The following is an 18450-nucleotide window of genomic DNA, read 5'->3' on the forward strand; positions in this document are numbered from 1 at the left end:
GGGAATCTGAATGTCGGTGGGAGAGATGGCCCAACAGTATTTTTCCAGCCCACGCGGCCGCTAGCTCCGATCCCCCGCGCTACTACTATCTCTCGCGGTGGAGATCAACAGACCTTGACCTCCTCGTTAAGAACGAGCTTCGTCTGCCAGGAAACAAATAAAAGACGAAAAGAACTGTTTAGAGATGTTGATGTATCTACTCTCTTGCCCAAAAGTACTTTGCAAGAACTACGTTTCTTCAAACTCCTTCCCTGCCAATGAATACTATTCTCGTAAAGAATTTGAGGACTAGACATTGAATATCGTTGGCAGTACCACTTCAATTGCAATCTTGCGATCCTTTTGAATCGGGGGTTAAAAAAGTTCATATCATTCAATCATCACAAGTCTACCTTTCCAAATTTCTTTTAGATCACGTACAAGCCTCTCACCCCATAGCAACAAGACAAATATCAGCCAGAATCAATCCTCGTCTTCCTCGAACATCTCTCTTCCTATCATGAAGTTTTCGTTTGTGCATGCATTGCTCCCCAGAATCCTTTTCATAAAGTCGTTCCGTCGTTATAGTGCGCGACACTGCTTCTCTTCTCTCTTCTCCCCGTTCTCGTAGCAGAAAAAAAAACAAATCGCGAGAATACAGTACAAGTATGAAGTGCAGAGCAAAAAATGTGAGAAGAGCAAGTCGAATCGCCCGCCGCCTGCACTGATATTTTTCTGGTTGCCTTTCTTTCTTTCTTTCTCCTTTGATAGTACAATCCTCTGTTCCTTTCCCAGCCGAACCCCATTGTCTCGAATGCCCAGACCGCCGACCGCCGTTACTCCTTTATCATATCGTTTCTCAATGCCCCGCCCTATTTTCTGCTCCTCAATACATCGTCTATCCCGCTTTGGACTACCTTTGGACCGCTGATCGTTGCTCGGAGTTTCTGGCTCCGTGCTTCTCGTCTCCGTTCGCTGAGTTTGTTCTTCACTCCACTCCAGCCTACATATTCCACTCGGAGACCTAAACCTGGGATTGTGGCTACACGCCCTCCATTGCCTTCTTTGAAACCGTATCCAAAGGTCCCTTCTGCTGGACCGCTTACGGGGCGACGAACTTCAGAATATGTCCTCCTGTCATTGCCATCTCTCCTCAGCGACGAATTGCTTCGTTGCTTGACCACACGCATGTTGCCACTGGGTGTACGTCTCACTGTCCTACGATCTCTAGCATAGGTTTGATAGTCATAATGATCATCTTCAATCGGAAGGATAGCAAAAGTACGTTTAAGTTTCTGGCTGAGAGTCCGTTTTGGAGGCGGTGGTCTGTTGTCGACAGTTGGGTACCCATATTCATCGCTATAGAGACTATCCCGATCTTCAAGGTCGTCCCAGAAATGAGCTGGTCTCCAGAATGGATGTAGTTTGCCGGCATCTGCAGGTCTATCGGCAACCGAGGGGTAGAGTGTCGATGGATTTGCTTGCTCTTTGGAAGTCTGCGTTGAGCCATCTACCAGTTCCTTTCTACGGCCGCCGCTCAACGAAAAAGTACGTTTCAGAAGGCCCGGCGTCTGAGCAGAGGTTTCCGAATAGCGACGATTGCTGAACGCACGGCGCATCAAGGACATGCTTCGTTTTGGCTTGCTGTCTGAGCTTAGAGGTCGCTCATCGATATCATAGCCCAACTGGCGGTCTTCCTCTTGTCCAGGTGTAAGAGCAGCAGGCGTAGGTGGAATGAATTTTATCGCAGGAGGCTCCGGTGGATCACGAGGATTGCGGAGCGGGGAGTCGATGGTGTCCATGGGATGAGTGGGCTGAGGAGGGGTGACAGGGCCTATGGTTGATTTGCCATTGACAGCCATTTTCGGTGGGGGTTGAGATGTCTCAACAGGCTTGAGAGCTGGTGGTGAATTCTCCTCTGATGTTCTGTGCTCCACGACCAGAACTGATTTGTTCTGGTGAGGGAATATCGTGACAGCCAAAGCTTCTGAGACTTCTGCAGTAGTCCCAGCAGTCTCATAAGAAGTCTGTGAAAACGGTGTCACTTGAGTTGAGAGCCTTTTCCCAAAGAACGGGTCACCGTTGTGGTCCACGTTTAGCCGGTGTGGGGTATGAGTATTGATATCTCGTTCAAGTTCTGCATGGGGTTGAGGTTGAACAGACCCCTCAGCAGCAGTAGCAACAGCAGTAGCTGCGTCCTGCTTCTGTTTCAGAATCATATTGTGGGCATTCAAGCTTTCCGCCGTGAGAGACCCCGCCCTCGAAGTATTCCGGCTGGTCGGAGCAGAAAGAGACGACCTCCTCGTAGGAATACTTGGAGGGTAGTCTATGGTACGTACCGAGTCGTTGCCTGACCCGGCCGATTCTGACATTGTCCGCTTTTTAGGTGGACGTGAGTCGAAATATCCAGGCTCGTTGAACTTCGAGGATTGAGATAGGGGCGCAGAGTTCAATGACATGCTTCTCTTGGTCTTCCTGCTGCTCGTGGATCGTAGTGACTGGGTTCTTGATTTGCTGGAAGAACGTCGTTCTGGAACAATTACAACTGGAATTCCTCCACTGTTCATTATTTCTTTACGGGATCTGCCGCTAGATGATGTCGTGCTCAAAGTGGTGTTGGATGCAAGACTTCGATGTTTACGCTCTGGTATCCTTGCGGCAGCATGATGAAGTCGATGTTGAGGTTCGCTCGATACAACCGAATTTGGCGCTGAGCTCCGCGATGACTGGTCAGAGCTAAAGTCTCTGAGGCCCAGGTGTTTCTTGGTATGTCGAAGAGTCTTTCGTCTGAGCGGAGGAGCGTCTACGACCAGAGCTTCAACAACAGCAGAAGAAAGCGATCGGCCAGACATAGCTGAGAATCGTCGTACGTCTGGTGTTGAAGGTGACTCTGGATCAGCAACAGCTGCTGGCCAAGCAATACGTTCAGCGAATTTCTCAGTGGAACTGCGATCAGCTGAGTCCCTGGCAAGTCGGTGCCTAGCGATTCTCTCTTGGAGAGGCAAGCTTCTGACAGCTCTTGTAGCGTTTGTTTGGGATACAAGATCGTCTTCTATTACGTTGTCCGTAGCTCCATCCGTTTTCAAACGAAGTTTTTGCATGTTTCGACCAGGCCTTTTCCGAACTGTCACATTCCTCATAAGGTTGTCGTCCCATTCTCGTTCTACTTCGCTTACATCAGTAGCAGCACCCCATTCTCCATCAAAGACAACAAATTCCTCTTGCGAATCAACTCTCGGTCTTGGCGTTGTTGTTCCCTCATTATCTGATTCGAGACCCAGACCCAATCCAACTTCCTTGCGTTTCTGGGGCTTCTGTGAAATCTGTGGTACTTCGACTGCTGAGGTCCTTGCGGATGGAAGGACCGGCCTCACTGTCGAAGCCTCATCCTCGTCTGAGGAGTAGGGATTTTCTCGAGCAGTTTTGAAGGAATCTGTCCGGGAAGAAGGATATCGATCGCTTATGGGGGGGCGAAATGCCAATGGCATTGCCCGAGGGGGTGTGACATCGGGAGTAGGAGGGCTTTGCTGTTGATTGAGTGGCGTGCTGGGTGTAGATGGGGAATCTGCAGAGGTCTTGATAGAGGCTATATCAAATCTAGGCGCGGGAGCAAGCGTTGGATGAGACCCGGAAGATTGACGGGAATGGGTGGGAGGAGTTGGAGGTAAGACAGGAACTCCGATTCTTCTGGATGCATGTTTCAAAGTCCTTGGACTCGATGTATCTGAACTTGTTAAAGAGGATGTTCCTGTATCTATCGAAAGATCGCGTGGCTTCGCCGCAGGCGTTGAAGGATGGTATTCGGGCTCTCGAGGATGAGGTAATATCTTATGTTTCTTCAATAAAGTTGTTCCAACGCCCTGAGCTCCATGCGGAGCATCGTAGGAGCTGCCCAGCTCGCGCGCCGGCATCCTGAGCCAGTTCGTCTGTGTGAGGAGCATTCAAGCCGCGTCAAATTGGATCAGAAAGAAATGAAGGTTAATCGTGGGTCATCGGCTAGTCATCAAGGTCTGTCTCAGCAGGGCATCACTGGTCATAGTGAATTGCGGCAGGTTGCATGGCTGTTCTGTTGTCCCGGCCTCGTGGACGCTGCTTCCAGTCGCGAATTGCAGGAAGTTGCGGCAACGAGAGTCGTAAAAGTCGTGAGTGATTGTGGAACAATTGAATGCGATACCAGAAAAGAAATCAAGGGGGGTCGCGATGAGGAGGAGAGGCGCAAGAGGCCGGTGTTGACGAAACGGGTGTGAGAGAGGAGTGAGGGCTGGGCTGGAGTGGAAGTCTTCAGGAGATTCGGTGATCGTCTGCACGCGCAGGCTGCAGCAAGCCTCTCAGGTGGCTCGGTCCAGGCGTATTAGCGAGTCGGATTCGACGGTGCGCAGGTGGTGCTGTAAGAGACCGCGGTGCGAAGGTTCCTATTCCTGTCGTGAGTCGTGACGGGCTTCCTGTCGCTGCGATATGTATGTCTCGGACGTTCCTGAGGACATCTGGCGCGAATAGAAGACGAGGAAGGGCGAGGTCAGCGAGATCAACGGGGTCGAGGGGGAGTGAGTGGGCGGAGGGGACGCAGGAGTGCAGTGGGGTCGAGTGTCGTCTGCGAGGAGAGGAGACTCAGGAGAGGAGAGGAGAAGAGAGTTCCAACCTGAGCCGGCTCTAATCCGCTTAATTGGGCAACAGGAACTGGCAGATGCTGCAACTACTGGGACCAGAAGACTGGGATTGCCGGGATATAATAACACCAGTACTAATAAAGCCTCTCTCTGACGCAAAAGAGGCAGTCCTTCCTGGCGACTGACTGCCTTGCTTTTCATAGGTACTGTACTGTACTGTACTGTATGGGGATGGATCACGACCAAGTCCTCGAATCACACCCGCGGAGAGCCTTGGATTTCTAGTGCCGATTCACGACTGCATGAAACGTATGCAGCGTTTTCCAGCCCCCCTTCCAGGCAGCGAATCACTCTGCTGAACTCACCGGATGGCCTTGTCCTTGGGGCCACTCTACACTGCCTAGGTCCTAGGTATTCCCTCGTTGACGGGTATACGAGGCCTGCTGGTGTATTTGTATTTCTGCCGATATCCTGCACCAGCCGTTGCTGTCGTCACACTGCTAGAGAGGAAGAAGGAAGTAGGAAGAAGGAATCGGGGAGGCTGGGCCGATGACCATTAGCTTTCACCAGTGGACCGGACCGGCCTTGGTAAAATATTGATTGAGAGGATAATTGGATGGTTACCAACGCTGTTCACTTCTGGTCGGCTCGACGGCCGCCGTCCAGAAGTGATTCAGCCTGCATGGTCTCTGGAAGTCTGCATTAGGCGAGTATGACACGTGATCGGACACAACACCCGACTTCCAATTGTACCTAGCGACTGATGATGAAAGCAAGGGAGAACGACAGGAGGAGACAAGGTCAAATAGCAGTTATTTGCTTTCAGAAGTGGGACTACTAGCGGCATAATTGGGCATGGCATCTTCGAAGGTTGTTGCAAAGACAACTGATGGAAACGTGTGTAAATTTTGGCAGAGGTTAAAGTAAGCGAGGGTGATGTCAAAGGAAACCAGAATAGTTCCTTGGGTTACATCTCACTAGGTTTCCACAGTAGGAAGTATATTCGAAGGACAAGAGCATATCTCGGATGCAATCAGGTCAGTAGAGATGAATCTGGGAGGATCACGAACTTTACCACCAAGAGTACCCCGAAACTGGCGGATTTACTTCTTGTCCTCAGAGCCTTCGGGCAGTGGAACTCATCTGAAGACCTGCCTGCTTGAATGTGTCCAGGAAAGGTCACAACCAGCCTTTTCGCCCTTCCTTGAAATCAGCAAGTGTATGTAATTGAAGAAATCTGGCCTCGTAGCAGTGTAATTCTATTCGTGCTGCGGGTTTGTATCTAGATCTCCGATAGGCAGGTAGCAGGTCTAGCCACTATTGAATTTCATATTTCACACGTCGGAGCCGTTATCTGAACAAAGTTCTTTCTTGCTAGCCAAGTGGAATGCGGTGCCAATTGTCTAGATGTAACGTGTTCACAAGTTTGTAGACTTAGGTTTCTGACCTGGCGGTAGTCCGGGACAGCAAATAGAGTGTTTAGCTCCTGGGTCCTCTCACGACCTAGCGTCACGTGCACCTGTAGGACTTCAATGGTTCCTCGAGGTTCCGACTCTCTTTTTCCAACGACTCCTTTCACTCGGCCTCCTACCACCAGCTCAATATCTACAATCCCATTGTTCATTTTCACTTCTCGATCAGCAATATCTACGCAGGTAGCCCTCACCACGGAATTACGGACTCTTGGCACCATACAGAACAAACAAATTCCGTCCGCTGCATGTCGGCGCTCTGAACAAGGTTCCGAGCAAGAAATCTCACCACTCACAAACAGCGCTGCGCCTCCTAGGCGTGCAGACAACCAGAGGATGCACCCTAACATCATTTCAGCCGGGCGGAAACATGAGTGAGAGCAGTGCTGCGGTGAGTCTTCGTGCCGCACAGTATGTTCCTCGATCTCTTCTCCTTTTCTTCTCTTCTCTTTCCTTGATTTTGCTTCTATCCCCGTTTTTTTCTGCCATCCGAACACAAGTATCTCTCTTTTAAGAGCCCGGAAGTTGCTCGCGTTATCGCGTTGATTGGCACCAAGGCTCAAGCTAGCTGATCGTGGAATCGCATCCCCCCCAAAGAAAATAATCAACCCAGCTCCAAGTCTCCCAAGCTTGTGCCGGTGACAATTCCCCTCCCTCTTTAGGCTTCACAATACAGCAACACAAACAATAAGAAGACAGAACCACTGCAATGGATGATTCCCCTACGACTGGGCTTCCACCATCATTCCCAACTTCGATCTTCGGCGACGACGACTTCCCAACTTTCCTCACGTCTTTCACCAAGAAAAGTAGCAGCACCAGCACGACGGATACTTCCACGTCTAGTCAGATCACACCAGTATTGAACACGATGACGAGTTACACCCCAAGTCCTTTGGGCCCAGCATCCTCTCCGACTCCCAGCGGCTACCCCGGCAGCGATGATGGGAATGATAGCTTGTTTGAAAGGCTGGAGAATGGGACAAAGGCTGCAGTGGGAGTTGCGATTACCATTGGTGTTATTGTCATCGTCGCTCTATCCGTGTGGTATTGTTGCGGATGCTGCGGTCTGCGTGCAAGACGCAGGAAGCGTCGCGAGGGCTCGCGAGCACAAGACATCAGCTCTCAGCCTCCAGTCCCGCTGAATACGATGAGTCCTAGCCATGCGCCTCCCGCAGGCGATGCTCCTCCTCAATACGAAGAAGCTGTGCCACCTCAACACCAACACATCGCTGGCGGAGCTCGGCATGTCAGGCAAGAAGAGGACGATGCGGTCATTTCAGATGGCAAAACGCCACTGAGCGAAATCCCATTCGAGGATGTTGTGCTCGACCATTCTCCATCAGAAGGATCGTCGAGGAGCTTTAGCGAAAGGCATCATGGGCTTGGAGGAGATACCAGAGGACATACGAATACCTGAGAGAGGTAGGAATACAACAAAATGGGTAATAACATGATACAAGAGTCGAGTTCAGGTGGGCAAAGTACGGAAGTGCTGGTAATGACACCGGCATTATACGCTTCGACACCAACGGCATTGTTCTGCCTACACGAAATCGCCTGAAATAGTGGGGAACAAGCCTGCCAGTCTAACCGTTTGGTTCACTTTACGAGGATTGTTGGCAGATGGCGGAGGAGCATGTTGAAGCCCCCCCAAGGTCAAGGAAATGAATGTGCGGAAGTTTCGAGGCTGGCAAAGTCCTCAGAGAACGAAGGATACGTATCCTTTCTAGGCCTCATCGTTTTATGCTGTCTGCTTTCATTGGCGGCAGAAGTAACAAATTATATACTATTATCTATGGAGCATGGGAGCTTGGTAAATGCTATGGTCTGTCGTCATCAGTGTCATGTTCCCTGACTTGATCTTCAAGTTGAAGCTTATTCCTGGCAAGTGGGGCCATTCGTCAAACTTCAGAGTCGCAGACCCATATAAATCCGGGGAAGATAGCAAGGGTCTACCGGGGAGGGGATGTGGGCCTTGATTTCTGTTTGTTTGTTTGATGGTTGTCAGGCGAAAATTTCTCAAAGCTGAGATACTCTTGGTATGCGGACACCTGCATCTACATTTTCTAATACGGTCTTCTGCTTCCAAGGCATGTGTAAGAGCTGCAAACGACATATGATGGAACTTTGATTTGAAAGATCAAGTCCACCCGTTCGCTTGGACGGTTTGGGACATCTACCTAACAGTGGCCCTTGATTCCGTTGTCCTCGAAATCGCTTATACGTCCTTTGATACTTCTCTCCCACATCTTCTCGTATCTTCTCCAATTACATGTCAAGCGACAACGATTCCAAATACGATAACGCGCCCACCAAACCTCACAATGAACGTCTTGACACCATGGGTTCAGAAACCGTAGCGCCGATCCTCAAACTGGAAATAGCAGATAGCGATGAGCTCTTCTCTTGTTGCGAGGGCAAAGGCAAAGGGGTTGAAAGTGTCGTCTCAGATACCGAAGTGGCGCTCCAACTCTGCAAGGAAGACCTACAACGGAGACCTACAACGGAATGCAATTATCATTGCCGATCGACAGATGACATACAGTATAGCTCAATCATGCGTAACAAATGGAAGTTTCCTCGCCTTGTCGTTCTCGCAGGAACAACTAGAAGCTTGTAAGCAGCAAGTTGCGCTGCGATTTGGTGGTAATGCAGCTCCTCTCGCTATCACCCAAACTGCTGTAAATGAGGACGAGAAGTTTGGACGACGAGATGCTGGAGAAGCTGAGTGCATTGTATGTCTATGCTGCTGGAGAGGAGTAAGACTCAGACTCGGAGGATGAATCGAATCCCCTATGCCCTACCATTCGTCCTCTGGTTCAAGTAAGCAATACCCAAGGGTCTCACACCCACACCATCGCCGACATGTCCAGATGCCGTGACATCCAAATGGGCAGCATTAAAACCGTCCAAAGTCCCCAAACGCCACTGCACCGCCTGCTACGAGTCCATCTCCTTCACTGAACTCGGCGCGCTCCATGTCCCCACGAATACTGCCGTACCTGTCTCCAAGACCTCTTTAAAGCCCCAATGACAGACGAGACGCTCTTTACGCCCTGCTGCTGTCACCATCCCATCATACCAACCATCAAAGTTCGGATCCACCTCACTCCGTACATCATACATCGCTACTCAGCGAAAAAAATCGAGTTGGACCCACCGAATCGCACTTACTGTTCTAATCCTCTCTGCTCCTCGTTCATGAGAACGGAACTATATTGTCGAGGAGAAGGCGACGTGCCAGGCATGTGAGAGGGGTAATATGTGTGATCTGTGAAGGTGCCGAGCATGGCGGCAATTGTCCTGAGGACGAGGCGCTGAAGCTGGTGCTCAATGCGGCGAAGGAGAATCAGTGGCAGCGGTGCTATAATTGTCATCGGTTGGTGGGGCTCGATACAAGTGGTAATCATATGGCGTTCGTACCTATCTCCATCATCTGGATGAACTCTCATACTTAAAGATTACTGTCTGTTCGACCAATTTTCTATGTGGTGCCCAGTTCTGCTACAAGTGCGGCGAGCTTTGGAATACATGTCGCCGCAAGCAGTGGGATGAACACAGACTTTATGCTCGAGCCGAAGTAGTCGTTGCTCCCAGCCTGCCCAAGTCCATCAGCCTCCTGAACATCGGCAGGCACGGCTGGCTGCTGTCGTGGAAGATCTTCAGGATAGGCATAACCGCGCACATGTTTCGTGGCCGTATGTTGGCCGAAGACACCATTGTGAAAAATATCGTCATACGCTGCCGTCATATCTATTTCGATACGAGCACTGCCATCCTCAGGCTTGTAATATGTGCAGGAGACATAGACTTTGAGTAAGTGGTAGCTTGCGTCTCTTGAATTATATTATAGTATTTGGTACTAGTTGGGAGCAGGTATTGCTTTAGCATGAGGGTAATGGAGAGTCTGTCCCGGTTGCATGTCATTGCACCATATCTACACACATAATTCGTCATTCAAAGCGAGTTGAAGATAACAGAAAATACATCTGGAAAGAAGATCGACTTAGGGACCAATATCTTATCATCTATGTCCCTATTTAACAGTGTTAGCAAGTCAAATTCCTTTGGCTCGTGCAACCGGGAATTCTTCCATACATCGATGTTACTTCCGAATGCTCGTGAGGCAGTTTCCGAGTTCCATCACCTCAAGCATATCGTGTTTGTCGAAGAAGGCGAATTCTTCGATCCCGAATGGAAGCTGATAGAAGATAATGCCATAGCAGGTAAGACATATAAAGATCCAACGTGGGTGGCGTCGACATGGGAGGCCGAAAATTCGGGCGCTCGAGGCAGAATTGCTTCTGATTTGAAAGCGCTCTAGACTCGTCGAATATCTGATTTCCTCGAGAACAGTAAGGTGAGTGGGCAGCGTTCATCAGCCCCAAATCTTGTTGGGTAAGCTCTTCCTGACGACATTCTGGCATACATTCCAGTTAATTGAATCACTACTACCACCAGGCTATCCATCAGTCACGAACGGACCCCCTCGGAGTACTAATCAATAAGTACTTAACTCCGAGCTCTCTTACTTCTTTTTGAAATTGTTCATCATGTTACATCTAAGCAACATGTTTTCGTCACATTATCCAACACATGAGCTGCAACATGTCCGTCAGGCTGGCAGCGAACCAGAGAACTTCTTCACTCTATTTCGACACCTACCAACAGAACTTCAGATCACCATCTTCGAGCTTAGCATGCCTGGACCTCGGATCGTCGATTTCAGACACCTCGCATGGGCTGACGACAACGAAAACTGGTCTTTCTGCAAACACTACGAAAGGCTGAGACCACGACTAGGTATACCACCTCTCCTTCATACCTGTCGACTTTCAAGAGAAATAGCCTTGAAATCCTATAGTCTCTTCCAGAGTGAGGACGGAACATTGCCGTTCGGATATTTCAACTTCGAGCTGGACACCCTCAGCCTGACGCAGCGGTCAATGAGTGATCCGCAGGACCTCGACTGGAACATTGTTCTCGAAGCATTTGGTAAGCTTGTCAAGGAAGAAGACAGGAGAAAGATTAGACGGCTGCAAGCGCGGTTATACCCGTTTTCAACAGCGACATCCTTGACGGAAGGTATACTTTCCACGTTTCCCGACTTGAAGATAATCACTGTTCGTTTCGATAGAGTACGTCCTTTCATCGTTGAAGAAGGGTCTATGAATCCTTTAGCGGTATGCTGGACCCCTATAAAGCCGAGAAGTGCAGATGGCGTTCGGAAGGGGTGGAAGATTGAATGCTTGCTCATGCCTGAATGATGGCTTTTGTCGATATGAATCCTTCAGCGTGAGCTTTTCCAGCTGGTCTTATCGTGGGATGGATGGACTCATTGATCTACTCAATCAAGAGTCGTTGCTTTCCAAATGTTTCATTTGATTTCGAGTTGCCCCCTTCGATTCACGCGCTGTGTAGATACATTGCTTGCTCCATCAATACCAGCCCTTCTCTTGGTAGTCTACCACGAAGTATTATAAACAGTGCATTCAATGTCTCGACCAATTCCACAGCACTTTTCCACTAAAATGGCGCAATGTAAACCAATTTTTGCACATTTAAATCAACTAGTACTCATTAACGAATCAATTTTACTGCTTATTCTACCAGAATCGATTAATTAGAAGAAGATGATGCAGACTTGATTTATACACTGCTGGGAAGAGATCGCTGCAGCCAATTTGCGCCCTTCGCTTGAGGCCAGATGCGATGCAACCCAAATGTTGAAGTACGATACACGCTTGATGAAGCATCCCATTCGCATTCATTCGTCCATTCGTCAATTCGTTACGTCATAAACCAGCATTCATCCACCGCGGGATTGACTCGCCCATGTCATGAGTAGGACCCCGATTTCTTCGACGTCTTAGGCTTGCGTCCCCAAACCACGTAAATCTTCAAATAAGCATGCACATGTCTATCTGACACAGCTCTACGGACATTTACAAGATAAACCTGCAATTATTTTAGTCCCAGGTCTTATAACAACAACAGTCAAGTGACCCATACCTCTATTTCCGTGCTGTTCCACCCAAACATGCGGGAGAAAGGTCCAAGAGTGAAAGCACCAAGGCCATCTATCAGGTTCGCTTCTGACATCTTGCCTAGAGTCTTCGCATGCTTGTCTTTTGTCCAGGGATTAATGGGTATTCGGATTATCTTTTCTTGGACGTCAACGAAGCCAGCTTCTTCATACCATCGTTTCAGTTTGTGGGCTATCCGGACTGGGCGGCCTGCCATGGCTAGTGATGAATGTTAGTTGAGACTTTCACAGAAAACGATGGTTCTCCGAGCAGGATCGGAGTTCTTACTTGCGGCTTGGTCGAAATATTTCGACCATTCCAGGAAAGGCCAATCGTCAGGCATCGTCCCATCGTCACAGAAAGGCGTCGGGAAGATTTCTTGACTCTCCATGTAACCTCCCGGCTTGGTGTAGTAGAAGCCTTTCCGAATGATGTCTCGAAAATCTCCAAACGATCCTAGAAGCACTCGAGTGTGGATATAATCATAGGACGCCGCTTGGACTGCCCAGTCTTCTTCGCTGGCGTCATCGATGAAGAAATGAACGTTGTCATAAACGTCCGTTGGTTGGATGGGTGAGAGATCTGTTCCCTAGGTAGGTAACACATGGATCAGCCCAAGGCTCTCCATAAGCTTATGAATGGTAATAAGTTGTGCTGAGAGTGGGGTAAAAAGGAGAGAGGTATCTACATCTATCTGAGCATTTGGAAATTCGTCTCGTGCCATTTCCATCACCCATATACCTGTGCCAGTCCCGATATCCAGAATACTTTTAGGGTCTTTTAATGGCGCAAAGTGATTACGGCCTTTAAAAGCAAACTTGAGCATAGCATGTTGCATGTCTAGCCGGTCTCGTTCATTGCAGTCGTTTGGATAAGGATATGCTAGAGAAAATAAGTACTGAAGTGTCAAGAACCGGTCCGATGCATACATCCTGCTCTGTAGCCGTGATATGTCCTTCCATTCTCTTCCTGGAAAACGCGTACGGTGCTGTCAATAGATTGTGACATCCTAATCCGATGGTTAGCACGTGGTTCAGCATGATTCAAACACGACAGATGAGTTTTGTGCAACTTTCGTCTCCGGATAACTGGGAACTCACTCATCTGGACTCGAGAAATTTGTTGGTGACTGGTGACAGCATAAGATCAGAACTGCTCTATTTCGATGACCAATATCGTGACCTGACTTACATCTGCTTGCATCGGTTCTTCAGGAGTTCTTCGTGGCGAATTTTGGGTACTGCCTTCAGGCATATTTGATCTGTGAGGCGCCAAAAGGAATACGGAGGAATGTTTTTCACGACCCTCTCGAGATTTTTCGATTTATCTTACGATTTGCCTGGCACACACCGCTCTTAGATTAAAATTCTGCATGAGCCGTAATGAGGGAATGAACAACGAATGAAGATGGGAGGATAAAAGAACCCGACAGGCTGGGTCAGCAGAAGCAAGCAAGCAATGTACGTAGTCTTGCGCAATACGATGTACGACGGCTCGTTTTAAGGTCTCCAGCATGGGTGTGGGTGTTGGTGTGGGTGTGGGTGAACTGCGGCAGGCCCGAGCCTCTGTGCTGGGAAATGGCGGGAGACACGAAAAATCCAGCAGCTTGGTTTTGGTTCTGTTCCCGGCCCGCTGGGGTCTTGGGGCGGCCACTACTCGCCCGAGGGTCGAATCACTGCCCTGGAGCGCAGCACTACTCGTAGGCATGCCGCCGCCTGGTAAGCTAGCCCTTACTGCGTTGGATGCGGGTGAGAGACAGAACAGACTTGACAGACCTATTGAAGCGCGCAAAGAAGCGATGTTGTTTGTGTCCAATTGGTCCCGGCTTTCAGGGCTGGACACTCCCATAAGCCTCTGCAGGCGGACGAACTGTTGTGCAACTCTAGCTGGGCTGTTAGTGGCCAGACCCCACGAAAAGATAGTGATATCTCGACTTTCATTTGGAAGGTGATGAAAGCACTGAAGACCCATGATGACCCATGATTCATCCCTTCCCAACGAGCTGCATGAACCCGGATGAGATGCTCCCAGCTTGCGGGTCGTCAGATGGTCTACGTCTGTCTTACCCTTCTTACCCCTCACCACCACCACTCTTGCAAGTGCAAGTACAGTAAGGCCAGTGGATCAGAGAGTGGCTCGAGTGGACATACAAACTGCCTGGGACGGCAGACAGCACCATGGCCGGTCTAGGAAGGACAGATGAAGTCGATCAATCTCCTCGGCATGGTGTAGCGGCATCGCTTTGCATTGCATGTATTTGGAACTCCTTCGACGCGGAAAGTATTCCCACCTCCTGGGGCCCAGCTGATCCCCGGTTTGAGTTATTTTCCAGACCCTGACCAACTACGATCTGCCATGGCATCCATGCAGAACGGACACTCGGATAGATGCAGCTTGTCAGCTTAGAGAATGATTGTCGGGAGCCTGTTTGCTGCATGCAACCTCAGTGTGGTGTGCGCCGTAGAGGTCGCCTCGTCTTTCCAGGCAGGCGATAAAATCGCTCATCAATGCCGTCTCCATGATGGCCTCTCGGGGCAAGAGGCCGAGTCGGGATTCTCTTGCAGGTGAGCTACGACTCTTTCGGCAACTCAGAAACGCCTTGGTAAAGATCATCCGAGCCGACTTGTGAAGAAGATGACGGAGCGGAGTAAATTTACCTGCCAGCGAAGCTGGCGTTCTATTCACAACCGCCGCAGCGGGAGCTAGCTAGCACTGCTGAGAATTCTCCGATTCATAAGAGCATCAGAATGCCAAGAATCGCTGCTACCACCGTGAACCATAAATACTACAGTGAGAGCATGAAAATAGACGAAGGGAAAGTATCCTACCAAACGGTGCAAGAGATGACACAGATGGCGCAGAATCTCTGTTGTTTACTTTTGCACTTCACTGCACCACCACGCTTGCTTTTACCCGAGGTTGTTGCGTAAGATTGCCCCTGTCATTTCTCGCTTACAGAAAACTTACCAACAACTTCGACCTAATGAGGGACTTTGCGATTGAGAGGTAGAACCGATTCAGAGCTTGTTACCTAGGTAGGTAGGTCCAAACCTAGAACTAGAAATAAAGGTCTGCTCGGCGATATAAAGAATGTTGACCAGGACCTAGGTCGTCGCAGAGGTCAAGGTGACTGACTAGGTCTCCACCTTTCAATCATACATTTATTTATTTCCTGCTGGCATTCTCACAAAATACCTATCTCAAGTGCGGCACCGATACGAGAGGACGCGGAGTCCTAGTTCACCATGTCATTCTCGGTGTCCTCGTCATACAATAAAATCCGAGCAATTATAGACTCAACACCGAATGACACCCTTCCATCCCTGTCTAATTTGAAGAAGGCAGAAGACAGCCTCCCTTCATCACTCCCTGGCACCGGCCTGGGCGAAGAATTGACCGAAGCACACCTACTGACAGATCTCACACCCGGATTCAATGGACCAAAGACTTCCTCGAACTATTATGGCTTTGTCACGGGAGGCGTCTTCCCTATCGCAGAAGTCGCCGACAACATAGTCACCGCCTTCGATCAGAATGTCCAAGTACACTTATCCGACCAGAGTGTTGCAACTGCAGTGGAAGACAGGGCGCTGAGCTTGCTCGTCGAGCTGCTTAATCTTGGAGATGGGTGGAATGGGAAAACTTTCACCACTGGCGCTACTGGTGCCAACATCCTAGGTTTAGCATGCGGTCGAGCAGCTGTCGTCGATGCTTGCTTGAAAGTAGTAGGCGAGAGTGGTGGAGTTGGAGAAAACGGACTTTTGGGTGCTTGTCTAAAGGCTGGAATCAAAGAGATCCAAGTTTTGACTACCATGGGCCACAGCTCGTTGTACAAAGCGGCGAGCGTTGTTGGTATTGGAAGGGCATCAGTGAGGGATATTGCCACTAGCAAAGATGAGCCGTGGAAGCTTGATATTGATGCACTTGAGCGGAAATTAAATGGGGCCAAGGAAGGAGTCGTCAGTATTGTTGCGTTGAGTATGGGAGAGGTCAATTCTGGAAGGTTTGCCACCGACGGACTTGAGACGATGAAGAGGGTGCGAGAAGTTTGTAACCGATATGGGGCCTGGCTACATGTGGATGGAGGTAGGTCAAAACCAATTCCTCTACTGCGATGATATCACCAACTGATCCCGGGTAGCTTTTGGCATATTTGCAAGATGTCTGCCACACAAAGCCGAATTTCATACCCTGATAAGTTCCGCATCTGGTATCGAGCTTGCCGACTCTATCTGCGGCGACGCTCACAAAATGCTCAACGTGGTTCGTACTGCTATTCTAATTCCAGGAATCAAGCTAATTTCATAGCCTTATGATTGCGGATTCTTCCTCACTCGCTCAGACACCATACTCTCCTCAACATTCCAGAATCCGAACGCAGCATACCTTTCCGCGGGGCAATCATCCATCCCCTCGCCACTAAACAACGGTCTCGAGAACTCTCGTCGCTTCCGAGCTCTCCCAGTCTACGCTGTCCTCCTCGCCTACGGACGAGATGGATTTGCAGAAATGTTTGCGAGACAAGTTCGACTTGCTAGAGGAGTTTCCAAATTCCTGTCTGACTCTGAGAACTTTGAGTTATTAGCTACGGGTGCAAACACGAATGGGGAGTTTGACAATGTTCATATCATTGTCTTGTTCAGAGCTACGGACGAGAGCGCCAATGCGGATCTGGTGAAGAGAATCAATGCTACGAAAAAGATCTACGTCTCAGGCACCAAGTGGGATGGCAAGCCTGCTTGTCGTATAGCTGTGAGCACGTGCCGAGTTGAGGTGGAGAGGGATCTGAATCTTGTCAAGGAGGTTCTCGAAGAAGTTTTGAGGTAGCCCCACTCATCAAATTCGCTCTTTATACCGAGTCACATGGTACATGCACATCCAAGAGGTGTTTTGGTGATATTTTGGTGATATTTTGAAGGTCACATGATCTCTAGACAGCTGAAGTTGCTTACCTAACCATGAGGACAAAATGGGAAACAACACGGCTGAGGCTGAGTTTCCTCTTCTCAAAGTTATCTTAGACTTTTTCAAGTCACCTTGGATTTTGATAAGGCCGTTCCTCTCTCAAATCGGTCATCCATCGTCCCGTATCTTAGCTAGTATCCTTCCCGAAGGCCTCTGTGGTCTTTCCAAAGCACCATGAGTTTTGGCTTCGGCATAGGCGACTTCATTGCTGTTGGTAAGCTAGCCTGGTCAGTCTACAAATCATGCAAAGACGCGCCAGAAAGTTTCAACAATATATCAGTCGAGGTACTGTCTCTTCATGCCGTACTGAAAGAAGTGGAAGAAGCCGTTGCCGATGAGCCTTTGACGGAATCTAAACAACACAGCCTTGCTACAATTAGTAATGGCTGTCAGTCTGTGCTTCAAGACTTGCAAGCTCTCATCGTGAAATATGACAGCCTGGGGTCTCAGAGCCGGAGGACTTGGGATCGAATGAGATGGGGAGCGAACGACATTTCGGAGTTGAGAGCGAGGCTCACTTCAAACATTATGCTACTCACCACTTTCTTGATGCAAGGCTGAACAAGGTCTCAGAAATAAGGCAATTGCTAATCTTCTTGCTAGGACCTCCCAAGTAGCAGTTGAGCGAAAACTCAGCAAGCTAGCACGAGAATTTCAAGATGGCAAGCATGAGGGCTCAGTTATTACCGTCGCAACGGTCGAGTCACTTGCTCCGAACGAAAAGGAGACTTGGCGAGCTATACGAAAGGAGCTTGAGAATATCGGAATCTCCGTGATGGCTTTCGACGCCAACAAGTCCTTCATCATGGACTGGTTCCAGACTGCCATTCAATCAGGGGCATTCGAGGAACAGACTATTGCATCTGATCACGAATCGATATACTCTCATGATGCGACCGCCGCCCATTGGAGTCTTGTATCGGGTCAGAAATCTCCCAAATCAGATACTCTGCTGACGGAGCCTGTGCATTTTAGCAGCCCTGACCTAAAAGTTCAGGCATCAGATGCTAGCAAAATTGCCGAGGGGAAAATCAATATTGACGCGAACGCAAAGGAAATAAAGCACAACGAAGAATACAACGGTCAAGTTTCAACATCTGCGGCACTCGCTCATAGGACCAGCGAAGTGGACATGGTGGAGCCCCAACGTAATAAAAGTACTTTACGACCAACCCATCTACCCAAGCTCGCGGCGATGTTAACGACGCGAAGAGATTGTTAGATAAAGGTGTAGACGTCAACTCAACTCGGCATTCTAAAACCGCCCTAGGTTTCGCAGCAGAGCGTGCTGATGAAAGGTTGGCCAAGTTGTTACTGGATTCTGGAGCAAATATCAATCTCCAAGACAGCTCCAAGAGGTCACCGCTCTATTTGAGTGTTCTATCAACTTCGAATCGA

The 18450-nt window shown here is 49.3% G+C and overlaps 8 protein-coding genes across 9 annotated transcripts; 5 read left to right on the forward strand and 3 right to left on the reverse strand.

The window, feature by feature from the left end:
* Positions 1–851: 851 nt before the first annotated feature.
* ONS95_003939 (uncharacterized protein) lies at positions 852–3920 on the reverse strand (the record flags this gene model as incomplete). The annotated part of the gene is made up of 1 exon (XM_058497273.1): positions 852–3920. One exon carries the CDS (start codon positions 3918–3920, stop codon positions 852–854), a length of 3069 nt encoding a protein of 1022 aa, XP_058353216.1.
* Positions 3921–6767: 2847 nt separating this feature from the next.
* ONS95_003940 (uncharacterized protein) lies at positions 6768–7478 on the forward strand (the record flags this gene model as incomplete). Its single annotated transcript, XM_058497274.1, has 1 exon — positions 6768–7478. The coding sequence occupies one exon, from the start codon at positions 6768–6770 to the stop codon at positions 7476–7478; it is 711 nt and encodes a 236-aa protein (XP_058353217.1).
* Positions 7479–8454: 976 nt separating this feature from the next.
* Positions 8455–8844, forward strand: ONS95_003941 (uncharacterized protein; the record flags this gene model as incomplete). The annotated part of the gene is made up of 1 exon (XM_058497275.1): positions 8455–8844. The coding sequence occupies one exon, from the start codon at positions 8455–8457 to the stop codon at positions 8842–8844; it is 390 nt and encodes a 129-aa protein (XP_058353218.1).
* Positions 8845–9545: 701 nt separating this feature from the next.
* Positions 9546–9812, reverse strand: ONS95_003942 (uncharacterized protein; the record flags this gene model as incomplete). Its single annotated transcript, XM_058497276.1, has 1 exon — positions 9546–9812. One exon carries the CDS (start codon positions 9810–9812, stop codon positions 9546–9548), a length of 267 nt encoding a protein of 88 aa, XP_058353219.1.
* A 346-nt stretch (positions 9813–10158) lies between these two features.
* On the forward strand, positions 10159–11666 carry ONS95_003943 (uncharacterized protein). 2 transcript variants are annotated; one of them, XM_058497278.1, is made up of 4 exons: positions 10159–10287; positions 10386–10421; positions 10498–11146; positions 11199–11666. In XM_058497278.1, exons 3-4 carry the CDS (start codon positions 10615–10617, stop codon positions 11231–11233), a joined length of 567 nt encoding a protein of 188 aa, XP_058353221.1. In that variant the 5' UTR covers positions 10159–10287; positions 10386–10421; positions 10498–10614; the 3' UTR covers positions 11234–11666. The 2 variants fall into 2 exon arrangements, with proteins under 2 accessions (XP_058353221.1, XP_058353220.1); XM_058497277.1 differs by having other exon boundaries at positions 10498–11666.
* A 233-nt stretch (positions 11667–11899) lies between these two features.
* ONS95_003944 (uncharacterized protein) lies at positions 11900–13341 on the reverse strand (the record flags this gene model as incomplete). Its single annotated transcript, XM_058497279.1, has 7 exons — positions 11900–12019; positions 12074–12306; positions 12376–12676; positions 12776–12969; positions 13017–13096; positions 13188–13216; positions 13279–13341. 7 exons carry the CDS (start codon positions 13339–13341, stop codon positions 11900–11902), a joined length of 1020 nt encoding a protein of 339 aa, XP_058353222.1.
* A 1991-nt stretch (positions 13342–15332) lies between these two features.
* ONS95_003945 (uncharacterized protein) lies at positions 15333–16914 on the forward strand (the record flags this gene model as incomplete). Its single annotated transcript, XM_058497280.1, has 3 exons — positions 15333–16173; positions 16229–16350; positions 16396–16914. 3 exons carry the CDS (start codon positions 15333–15335, stop codon positions 16912–16914), a joined length of 1482 nt encoding a protein of 493 aa, XP_058353223.1.
* Positions 16915–17226: 312 nt separating this feature from the next.
* On the forward strand, positions 17227–18274 carry ONS95_003946 (uncharacterized protein; the record flags this gene model as incomplete). The annotated part of the gene is made up of 2 exons (XM_058497281.1): positions 17227–17603; positions 17656–18274. 2 exons carry the CDS (start codon positions 17227–17229, stop codon positions 18272–18274), a joined length of 996 nt encoding a protein of 331 aa, XP_058353224.1.
* Positions 18275–18450: the final 176 nt, after the last annotated feature.

Source organism: Cadophora gregata, assembly GCF_030347475.1.
Source record: "Cadophora gregata isolate MNR1 chromosome Unknown scaffold_13, whole genome shotgun sequence".
Classification (NCBI taxonomy): Eukaryota; Fungi; Ascomycota; class Leotiomycetes; order Helotiales; family Ploettnerulaceae; genus Cadophora; species Cadophora gregata.